This window comes from Puma concolor, chromosome C2 (assembly GCF_028749965.1).
Source record: "Puma concolor isolate L17-30 chromosome C2, mPumCon1.1.hap2, whole genome shotgun sequence".
In the NCBI taxonomy this organism is placed as follows: domain Eukaryota; kingdom Metazoa; phylum Chordata; class Mammalia; order Carnivora; family Felidae; genus Puma; species Puma concolor.
The window spans coordinates 94,176,847-94,188,256 of record NC_141675.1 but is presented as its reverse complement, the minus strand read 5'-3'; the positions used below and the strand labels follow the sequence as shown (position 1 = coordinate 94,188,256).

General features: G+C 39.9%; 1 protein-coding gene across 5 annotated transcripts in view; it reads left to right on the top strand.

Annotated features, from left to right (window-relative positions):
• CFAP91 (cilia and flagella associated protein 91) overlaps positions 1 to 11,410 on the top strand; it is an 84,765-nt gene continuing 73,355 nt past the window's right edge. Inside the window, exons 1-4 of one of the 5 annotated variants that reach the window (XM_086675341.1) lie at positions 1 to 112; positions 2,872 to 2,930; positions 9,200 to 9,276; positions 9,787 to 9,944. In XM_086675341.1, the coding sequence (XP_086531467.1) occupies positions 9,811 to 9,944 (134 nt within the window). In that variant the 5' untranslated portion in view covers positions 1 to 112; positions 2,872 to 2,930; positions 9,200 to 9,276; positions 9,787 to 9,810. Of the gene's footprint in view, positions 113 to 2,871; positions 2,931 to 3,828; positions 4,102 to 9,199; positions 9,277 to 9,786; positions 9,945 to 11,410 lie in introns of those variants that run through there. The other 4 variants (XM_086675338.1, XM_086675339.1, XM_086675340.1 and 1 more) reach the window with 4 other exon arrangements.

The window sequence follows — 11,410 nt, the reverse complement described above, 5'->3', positions numbered from 1 at the left end:
TGAATGGCACCAAGCATTCTGTGGATGACAGCCCTAGTAATGTAACAAGCAACAACTAAAATCCCTCCATGATGAAAGTACTTAGCTATTTTTCATGCCTAACTAATTCCAGGTATGGAGACTTCACCAAGCAAGGGTGGGTAGTTGATGTTGGTAGAGGAGTGACACCATATGCTGAGACAGAAGAATTACAGGTCCTGAATTCTCACTTCCCTAGTTAATAAGTTTGGAGGTAATTTTGTATAGTATTTACACTTTGTCTCTGGGGATGGGGGAAAGCTTTCCAAATTTCACAGCTAAAGATGTGAAATACATTATGCTCTGTAGCTTTTCAAGAACTCTGAAGGTTTTGAAATTTTACCCAATTTGCCTACCACAGTCCCATGAACGCTAATAGAAGCCAGACAGCTGTTAGGTTAGAGATAAGGGATAATTTATTTCTTACAGCCATAGCAGTAATGTATCAGCATTTTTGTGCCAGTTCTCTGAGCCCCAATTCCCACACGGTGATGTAACGAAGGCCAGATGACATCTGCATACACACTGGGTTGCATTATAGGAAAAAAATAATGATATTAGGAAACCCAAATCTTTAATAATAGGCAGTAAGAATGTATGCCCTTTGCTCAAAGGGAGACCATCTGACTTCTAAAGTTGTTAGCAAACCTGCCCTTTATTCCAGAATCACACACTATCTCTATTGTCCAAGGTTGTTTCCTACACAAAGGAACAAGGCAGACAGTATCCCCCTTACAAGACAAGCAGAAACACAGCAAACTGTCTCCCAACATGGGTTTTTTATTAACTTACGCCTCTCTACATTATCAAAGTTACTTTTATACAAGTAAACCACAAGACGCAGAATGTAATTTCATAAAGATTCCACATTAGTGGAATTAACTAATGTTAATTCTTGCTGTGTAGCAATATTAGCAAAAACCTAGTGGGAATACACATTTATTATCTCAGTTTTTTATAGTTAGGAATCTAGACATGGCTTAAGTAGCTCCTCTGATTAGGGTCTCACAAGACTACAATCAAGATATTGGATGAAACTGTGGTCTTATCTGAGGCTCTAATGGGGAAGGATATCCTTTTTTTTTTTTTTAAGTATGTATGTATGTACGTATTTAGAAAGTGTGAGCAGGGGAGGGACAGAGAGAGAGAGAGAGAGACAGAGAGAGAGAGAGAGAGAGGATCCCAAGTAGGCTCCATGCTGTCCACGCAGAGCCCAACATTGGGCTCTAACTCATGATCCATGAGATCATGATCTGAGCCGAAATCAAGAGATGGATGCTCAACCCACTGAGCCACCCACATGCCCTGGGAAGGATATGCTTTTAATTTCACTCAAGTTGTTGGCACAATTCAGTTTCCTGCAGTTGTAGGAGTGAAGGATTTGGTTTCTTGCTGGCTGTGGGTTGGAGGCTGCCCTCAGCTCCAAGAGGATCGGTACTTTGGTATGTAGGGTCCCCAACATGGCTACTTGCTTCCTCCCAGCAAGGGAGAGAGTGAACAACTCCTGTAAAATGGCCAGTACAGTCTATGTAAGACATTCACATAGTCACTTATCTCATCACATTTGACATATTTATTGGTGAATGTCTTCCAGTGTATTTATGGAGGGGGCTGGTTGTTGGCTACTTAAGATTAATTTATGTGATTCAGTGAGGTAAGTCTTTCTGAGGGGACATTTTAGCTGAGAACTTGAACGATGAGAAGTCAGCAGCGTGAAGATGGGGGGGGGGGGCCAGGGGTGAGGAGCATTCTGGGGAAAATGGACAGAAAGTGGAAATGTAGCTATGCCCACAGACAGAAAAATATCACACCATACAACATTGTATTTTATTTGTTTCTGGGTCTGTTTTCTTCACCATCCAATGAGCTGTATAAATTATCTCAGAATCTTCAATACCTATTTTATAGTAGACAGTAAATTGGTTTTTTTTTTTTAATTTATTTTGGGGGGGGAGAGAGAAAGAGAGAGAACCGGTGGGGGAAGGGCAGAAAGAGAGGGAGACACAGACTCTGAAGCAGGCTCCAGGCTCTAAGCTGTCAGCACAGAGCCCAATGTGGGGTTCAAACCCAGAAACTATGAGATCATGACCTGAGCCGAAGTTGGACACTCAACTGACTGAGCCACCTAGGTACCCTGACAGTAAATTTGTTTAATAAGTGGATGTATTTATTCATTTAGGAATCGTTTTATTAAGATTTTATTTACCAGGTACTTCAGAGATACCAAATGACCATGTGAAGGCCTGTGTCCACAATGAACACACAGTTGTGTGCAGGAGAGTTGCAAACCATTACTAATGCAAGGTGATCCATGATATTGGTGCTACTATAGCATTGGAAGAAAGAATGAACCCTCAATCTATTTGGGGGATTTGGGGAAGCTACATAAATGTAGTAAGGTTAGCACTGAGTCTTCAAGGAGACCTAAATTAGTTGGGGTGCATAAATAGGAAAAAGCATTTTAGGCAAAGAAATCAGTTTGAGCAAAGACTTGGGAGTGACAAAGTATATGGCTGGTTCAAAAGCCCCAAGAAGTTTAGGAGCAAACAAAACCAGGAGTATGTGTGGAAAGAGGGATAGCAGCCCAGGAGGCTTATTCTATGTGTCTATAGATCACATCAAAGGGATAAAGAAGTCAACTCTAAGGTGTGCCACTAGCCTAACAGGATAATTTGAGCATCATAAATAATAATGGATTAAAACTCATCAGATATGTAAAATGTATGCATTGCTAATAATAACTAAACAAAACCTTACTGGTTAACATTGGAGGTTGCTAGGGGACCAACTAATTTCTCTGAAATTTTATAATTAAAGTGAAAAAGCCCAGCATTTATCACGCCTTTCCTCTAGGATCCCTGTATTTCATGATAACCAGAGCTGGTGAGAGAAAGTTTATAGAAGAATCCCAGGTAATAAAATCATTCAAAGTATTAGAAATCTATTGTTCTAGGATAAGACTTAAGAGACATACCAAAATGCAGTGTGAAGACTTTTTTTTTTATGCTTTTAATGGGAAAAAAAACCCCCAACTATTAAATGATATTTTGGATTCAGCCAAGTTAATTTGAATATGTATTGAGTATTAGATGATACAAAGGAATTACTAATTTTGTTACATGTGATAATGGTGGTGAAGTTAAGAAAATCCGTGTCAGTTTGAGATGCAGATTAATTTAAGGGTAAAATGTCTGGGATCTGTTTCAAAATAGTTAAACACGGAGCAGGCGAGGGGATGAAACTAGATGGGCAAAATGTTAATTGTTGATTCTTGGTGATGAGTCCGTGAAGGTTATTAAAAGTGGATTTACCTTTGCCTATGTTTAAAATTTTGCTTAATAGTTTTAAAAGCAGAACAAGCGCTGCGGAAAGGGGATGTCGGAAATGAAAAACCTAAACTATACTAGAAGATTGAGATTTCCCTGGGATTTCCGAAAGAGTTAAGAATTTTAATGGTCAAATCTCTGCTGGATTTGAAGAGCAGCCAGAGGCGAGGGCCCAAGGAGGGCGGTCGAGGGCTCGCGGTACTCTTGTAAGTGCACTGAGAAGTGAGGACGCCCTTCCCCACCCGGCACCCTTCCCTCCTCAAGCCCGCCCTTCTTTTCCATCCTTCTTCTCTCCCCACCCCACACACCCTTTTACGCTCCTCCGCGCTCTCCTTTCCCCACTTCCTTCCCTTCCTGCGTCTCGCCCCGCCCCTCCCTTTTCTTCACCCTACTGGTCCTTTCCCACACAATCCCCGCCCTTCCGTTCCAAGCCCCTCCCCGCGCATTCGTCCGGACCATCCTCTCCTGCTCCTCGCCCCGCCCCTTCTCTCAGCGTTCTGGCGGAGGTTACCATAGCTGCCGTGCGCACAACAGCTAGGCTTTTCTAGTTGGTCCCCGGCTGGCCGGAGGGAAGAGTCGACACCATGAACCATGTAGTGACTATCGAGGAGCCCCAGGCCAACCCGCAGGTGTCTCAAACCCGGTGCGGGGTGAAGTCGGGGACCTGGGGCAACGTCTCCTCCAGTCGACCATATGATTTTCTGTACGGTAAGGGCGGCACCGGACCTCCCTCCAGAGTTGTCGACTCCTGGCCTAGGTGGGCTTTGGGTCGGTGATACCCGGCTAAGGGGCGAGGTGAACGGGAGACCAGCCTCGGGACGATCCCCTCACCACGGTTATCCTTTGTTGGGTGAGAGCAGCGCAGAGCTCCCCAGGTGGCGGTGCTCCTGTGCGCGCGTCGGAAGCCTCAGGTGCGCTCTGCGTCTAGGAGGAACACCGCGGGCAATCGCTTTACTGTCCCCACCGTCTTTTCTAGATAGTCTGCACAGCTTTAAGCAATCTTTCTGAAATCTGTACCGGGTGTTTTGTTATCCAGAAATGTATGCAATGATTTAGCAGACTTGGAGATTCACTCAACATTCCCTCATTCTAATTGTATGAAGTGCCAGACAAAAATGACCTTCCCTTTCCCATTCTCTGGGCAACTCCAAATTTGGCTTTGTAGATAAAGAAGTACCAGTTTATCTCGGCTTTGTTTTCAGTTTTCTCTCTTTCTTTTAAAACATTGTTATTTATCAAAGCACTGCTTATAAACTAGGTCCACTGTGTTCCTTTGGATCAGTAAAGCCCCAGTTTATTTTAATGCCCAGCTTGCCCGTTTATGTTCTGTCTCTTCTACTGGACCTTAAGTTTTTTAAGTTCTTGTTTAACACATTTTTGCAGCCTTCTCAGCACCTATTCCAGTGTTGGTACATTTTTTTTTCCCGATTTTGCCCTCAGCAGTCCCATGCTTTTCACCTGAACCTTGCATTGCTTTTAACCGTGTGGTATCTCCTCTGGGATTCCCAGGATCTTCTTTCACTGGGAATCAATAGGTTACCCATTTCCTGGTATAGGGGCTTTGTAATGGTTGCTTACATATTCTGGCCTGTGGTTTTCTTTATTCACTCTTGGTTTCGTCTTGTAAAATAAATCTAGTAAACCCTCGTAAACACACCATGTTTATTTCAAAAGTAATTTGAGAATGGGATATACTTATTTAGTAAAGACAGGCAAATAATTTATCAAGTTTCCTCTTTTATCCTTAAAAGTCTCTCCCCCCCCCCCTTTTTTTTCTGCAGGGGGTTACTAAATGTTTCCGTGTCCCTTGCAAGGAACAGAAACCCACTCAAAATAGGCCAAATAAAGTTTGGATTCTTCCAATTAGACGGGCAATCTCACGTCTATTAATGGACAGGAAGCATAATATAGCCAGGACAAAGTAGAACCAAGACAGGGAAGGTCAGAACTAAGGTGTAGTGCCCTTCTGCTTGATTTCTTGGACCTATTTTTTTTTTTAACCTTGTTTAGGTTGTCAGATTTAGCAAGTAAAAATACAGGATGTGCAGTTAAATTTGCATTTGAGATAAATAACAAGTAATATTTTAGTCCCATGCAATATTTGGGATCTATTTATATAAAAAGTTATTCATTGCTTACATGAAATTTAAATTTAACTGAGGATCCTGTATTTTATCTGGCAACTCTAACCCTGCTTTTTTCTGTGCATATATGTGTCCTTCCATCTGACAGAAAGCCACTTGTTTATGGATTTCTTTTACTATGACAGGGACTGGGGTGGCAGTCTACATGGCCTCTTATCCTAAATAAAGCTCACCTGTGAGTCCTTGTGTATCTTAGCTGAAAATTGGAGAAATGAGATATGTTCTTGACCAGCCAATGAGTTGACTGGCTTGGGTCAGATTTCCATCCTGACAGAAAGAACTGCAGTGGGTGGGTGTTGTGGTCAGTGATACACACACATAAGCACATTTCCAAGTTTTTTCACCCTTCACCCACCCACACCCCTCAAACCCAATGGCCTTTTCACCATAGTTAATTGTCTGCAAGGCTTTTGCTCCTCCAAGAAGCTTTGGGTGTCTTCATTAAATGTAATTTTTACTTCTCTGATCACTCTAGCAATTAAGGTTAATTCAGATACATTTGTAAAGTACTTTAGAGTTAACATCATTTTTTATAGATCATACCTCATTTGTATACCATTTTGCAGTTTCCTCAATTTTTTGCTAAATGTTTTGTGTCTCTCAAATGTCTAAGTGACCATCATATGTTATCACTTTCCTGAATCTAAATTTGTTGATGGATTAGTAGCTACACTATTGCCCTGATAGTTAAAGCCTTTTAAATATATGATCCATTTAATTTTTCTAGCTTCCAAAAATGTTTTAAAATGCTTTCTAGGTTTATCATAAGCTCTTTCTTGCTATCTTTTCCCCCAGAATATGCAATTTATTATGCCTTTCCCTAAAGGTAATCATTATGTCTTGGGGTTTGAAACACTTCCTGTCTCTTATGATTACTTGGTGTGACAACTTCCTAGGCTTATTAGAACAGTTTCTACAAGATGGGTAAATTGGCTGAGGGGCTTTCTCATGATTTCCATGAGAAACTTTTCCCTGTAAAATTCATGGGCTTTTGATAATGTAAGGCCTGGGAGCCAGAAGAATTGGAGTTCACATTCTAACTGTTCCATCCGTAAGTGGCTAACTTCTTGAAGCCTCAGTTTCCTCACCTATAAAATGGAGGCCTAGTGCCTACCTCATTGGGTTTTTGTGAGGATTAAATGGAATATTGCACATAAAGCACTTAACACTCGTGTAAGAATAAGCAAGTGATGCCTGGTGAGTGCCATTACCTCGGCATCTCAGGGGTCTTTCTATTGCCTTTGAGCAATGATTATGATCACAATTGTAGGGTATGTCACAGAATGTGTAGTCATAAATCACATAGTATTGTGTAATTATCTTCTATAGATGGCAGGAATGTTTCTATAGATCATGTCTTCATACTCCTTATAGGAATAAGAGGAGAATGGTTTATAATTTATTATTTAGAGTTAGGGGAAATGCAGGCTAAATTCACTTAAGATGAACAACACAGTTGGAACCATAGGCCCAGTGACATCTTTTAAATCACTTAAAAAAAGAATACGAATAGAAGTTTCCCTTCGTCCGATGCTATTCCCAATATATTAGACGTGTTGAAGCTATAGCCTTCTTCCCTTTAAACAGGTGCATTCGTCCTGCCTTCAAATTCACTAGTCTGTAATTTTAGGCCATAAAATTTGGCCTTGCCCTTCCTAAATCAGCCCAGTTTCCATCACCTTCTCAACTTGAGTCATAGAGGTGGATTTGGGTGATGAAGCTAAAGAAGATAATATCTAAAGGTGATGATTCCCAAGTTTGTATCACAGGTCCAGACTTTATCCCAAACTGTAGATTTGTATATGAAATTGCCTACTTTATATCTCCACTTGGACACATAATAGATACCTAAGCATGCTTTCCTAATGTTCAAACTTGCTCCACCACAGGTTTTCCTGTATCAGTTGATACCAACCCCATACTTTAGCTGCTGAGGCCATCATGTTTCCTCTCTCTCTCTCTCTCACACCATTCCAACACATTAATAAGTCCCTTCTGTTCCACCTTAAAAATATATCTAGAATCCTGCCCTATTTCATCACTTCTGTTGCCACCACCATGGTGCAAACCAACATCATATCTCTTCTCTAGGCTTATTGCAGTAGCCTCCTAATAGGTCTCCCTGCCTCTTCCATTGCTTCCGTGAGGTCTGTTCTTCATGGGCAACCACAATGAACATTTTAAAATGTAAGTGAGATTTTATCGCTTCTTGGCTCAAAATCTTGCAGTGGTTCCCCACTTTACTCAGATGAAAGCCAAATTCTTTTCAGTGGCTCACAAAGCTCCCTGTGATGTAGGCCCTGGGTAACTTCCCTGACCTTTTCTCTATTATTTTTTCCCTCTCTCACTGTGTTTCAATCATGTTGGTCTCTTTGCTGTTCTCCAAACATGTCGGGCATGCCGCTGTCCTAGGGCATTTGCTCTAGCTGTTTTCTCTGCTTCAAACTCTCTTCCTTCAGATAACTGTATAGTTAACTCCCCACTTGCAAGTCTCCTTAAATGTCACCTTCTCAGTGAGGCCTGCCTTGACTACCATGTGTAAAATTGCAGCCCCATCTCCCTTAGCTGTTCTTTCCCCGCTTTTTTTTAGTAATACTACCCTCTAACTCTAACGTATTATATAATATGCTAATTTGTTATGTTGTTATTATTGTCTTTCTCTCTCATGAAGTCAGGGATCTTTATCTTTTTGTTGATGTGTTCCAAGCACCTTGAACATAGTAGTCAGTCAATAAATCTTTCTTGAATGAAAGAGAGCTTGAGCCTCTTATAGCTTTTGAACCTTGGGGGGAATATTAAATGTCTGTTTCCAGTATATCATTTTTGTTGGGTAACTGAGGAATTACTAGACTCTAGGAACTGACTCACATTATCTAAATTAAATTTAAATTAAATTACTTATAAATCACCATACCAGCATATTAGAAGAAATATGTTACCAAGTCATCTAGACTAGTTGGTCAGGTATTTGTTTCTTAAGAGATGTGTACTTGGGAAATCAAGTCTGTTTCTGAATAGACTTGCTTATGAATTTAATGCCATACTGTTTAATTTTAAGGGATGGTACAATAAAGCTTGAATAAATCACTTTAAAGATGTATCTAACAAGCACATACTTAAAATAATGGCAATCTTTTGTCGAACTTTGGAGAAAAATTTAGTCCTGTCATCAACATACTTACAGATTCAAGGAGTGAATTATAGCTGATTTTATTTATCTCTTGTTAGACAATGACATTTACTTACTACATTTATCAATTCTGAGGTACCATGTTGTGAAGAGTTTGTATCTTTCTTTTGTCCTGAATAGGGGAAGTAGTGCCCAAATGTGTTATTTCTTTCACTTGCAGATGGGTGTAGTGAGTGTATACATGGTCTTTCATCTTAGAGTATTTCCTGGCCTATCCAGACCCAGAAAGTGGTTTGTTCATAGGAGAGAAGACCGCATGTTTAAGCTCTGGTGCTTGAGAACTTATTAGGCCTTCTTTTTGCCTTCCATTTCTATAAACTGACTTTGGAATACATTGAAAAGAGATGAATCTAATAGACTCTCACTGGTGGTAGAGTAACAGGGCTGTGAGTTGCTACAGATTTAGGCAGTATCTAGTTTTTATAATTTGTTTCCCAATTAAGTAATTACATTGTTTTGCCATTATTCTCAGCCCAGGAGTATGTTCTATTCCTTATACTACCTTATTGCTTATTTTGCAGACCCATTGTTTATTGTGTCAAGTGAGAAAGACCACACACAGGCAAATATCCAAGCTAACCTGATTCGAAACAGACTGGTAGGTCTAATTCATTCACTAAGGCAGCCTGATGAACTTGAACCATCTAGTTTTACTGACTGCACTGATCAGATTAACTAGTCATCAGATCTCCAGTGGATTTTATATTCTGCAGAAATTACTTTGTCATGACTCCTAGGGGACAAGGCATCTTGATACTTGTGGCTCAGTGTGAGTATTAATTAATAGTGAATAAAGGATTCATTATAACCTAATTTATTTCAGTGGGGAAAGTAACGTATGCCTGTGTTAAAAGAATTCAAGTAGTACAAAAGCGTATATAGTGTGAAGTAAATTTTGACCCTCAGGCCCCTTCTCGTAGTCATCTATTATCAGTTTCTTGGGTATCTTTCTAGAGATAGTCTGTGCATATACAATATCTCTTCTTTCTATGCCACATTCACTGTTTTGTACCTTTAAAAAAAATTTACAATAATAAATAAAATGCTTTAGAAAATCTGATGGTAAAATTTTGTCCTTTTCTTCCCTACCTCCCTGTCTTAATATTAGAGAAAAGTTCCCAGGTTTAGAACCATGTTCAGTAACCTGATTCATTATCCAAGATATTCTCTGTATTGGAGCAAGGCAGACCCTGTCCCACCATTCATCCGTCAGGAATGGAAGAGACATGAGGAGAAACACAGAGAAGCCCTCTGGCACCTTGCCATGTAAGTGTCAGGTAGCTTCAGTTGCTACTCATGTTTTTAATGAATTTATTTTTCTTCTTAAAATTTTTTATTCTTCATTTTTTGAAAGTACAATTGTGATGTTATACCTAGGTTGATTGACCCCCAATTCTCTCTCTTAACCCCTCTACCTAGTGGGGGGGCTGGGTGGCATAGTCATTTAAGTGTCTGACTTCAGCTCAGGTCATGACTTCGCAGTTCATAGGTTTGAGCCCCGCATCGGACTATGTGCTGACAGGTCAGAGCCTGGAGCCTACTTTGGATTCTGTGTCTGCCTCTCTCTGCTCCTTTCCCGCTCACACCCTGTCTGTCTCTCTCTCTCTCTCTCTCTCTCTCTCTCTCTCAAAAGTAAATAAACATTGAAAAAAATATGTTAACCCCTCTACCCAAAACAAGCCTGATTTAGGGGCAATGGTTATAGGTTTATAAGTTAGTAGATATTCTCAGAACCTTGGAGTGAATATATATATTAAATAACAACTTGCCAGCAAAGGTAGAGGGGGCTGAATTTGTTGTTTCTTTGATCTATCTTAGAAATTGCAACTATACCTTTCTGCTAGTATCTAAATATATATTTTTGGAGACTTACAGCCAAAGCACCTTCAGAGATAAGTCTCTTGAATTCTTTATTCTTTCAATTATTTGAGTCAAACTTAGTAAATTTTAAAAAGCTACCTTTCAGCATGGACATAAAAAATTGTCTCTTAAAACTCTGTTATTCCTATGTACTATTAATTAAAAGTGTGCATTTTTGTATGTGGGATAGCCTATGTCTATTCTTTTCTTACTCTTACTTCCTCTTGTTGGTTCCTGGCTTCCTGGCTCAGGGAAAGTAATTACAGCAAAACCTTGGTTTGAGAGCATAATTCATTCTGGAAACACGCTTGTAATCCAAAGCACTTGTATATCAAAGCGAATTTCCCCATAAGAAATAATGGACATTCAGACGATTAGTTCCACAACCCAAAAATATTCATATAAAAATGATTACAATACTGTAATATAATATAAAATCATAAGGAAAATACAAAATATAAAGAAAAGTGAACAAATTAACCTGCACTTACCTTTGAAAACCTTCATGGCTGGTGTGAGGGAGACAAGAGAGAGGAGGGTTATTGTGTAGGATGACTTTCACTAATGGAATCACTGCTGTCTCTTGGCTCAGTGGAATCTTTTACTGCATGGGCACCATTGTATACACTCACATGGATATTGACTACAGTACAGTATTAATAAACTCTTTGTCATTTACTATATTTAATGTAACTGGTAATAAGGCAGCAAAGGAAAGGGTCTTTATCTGCAGGCAACCTGACCTAGAATGAAGCAAAGCATTCCTAGGCTTACTCTTGTATGGAAAAGCAAAGGACTGTCCATAGGTGCTTTGAACTTTTTTTTTTAACGTTTATTTATTTTTGAGAGAGAAAACATGAGTGGGAGAGGGG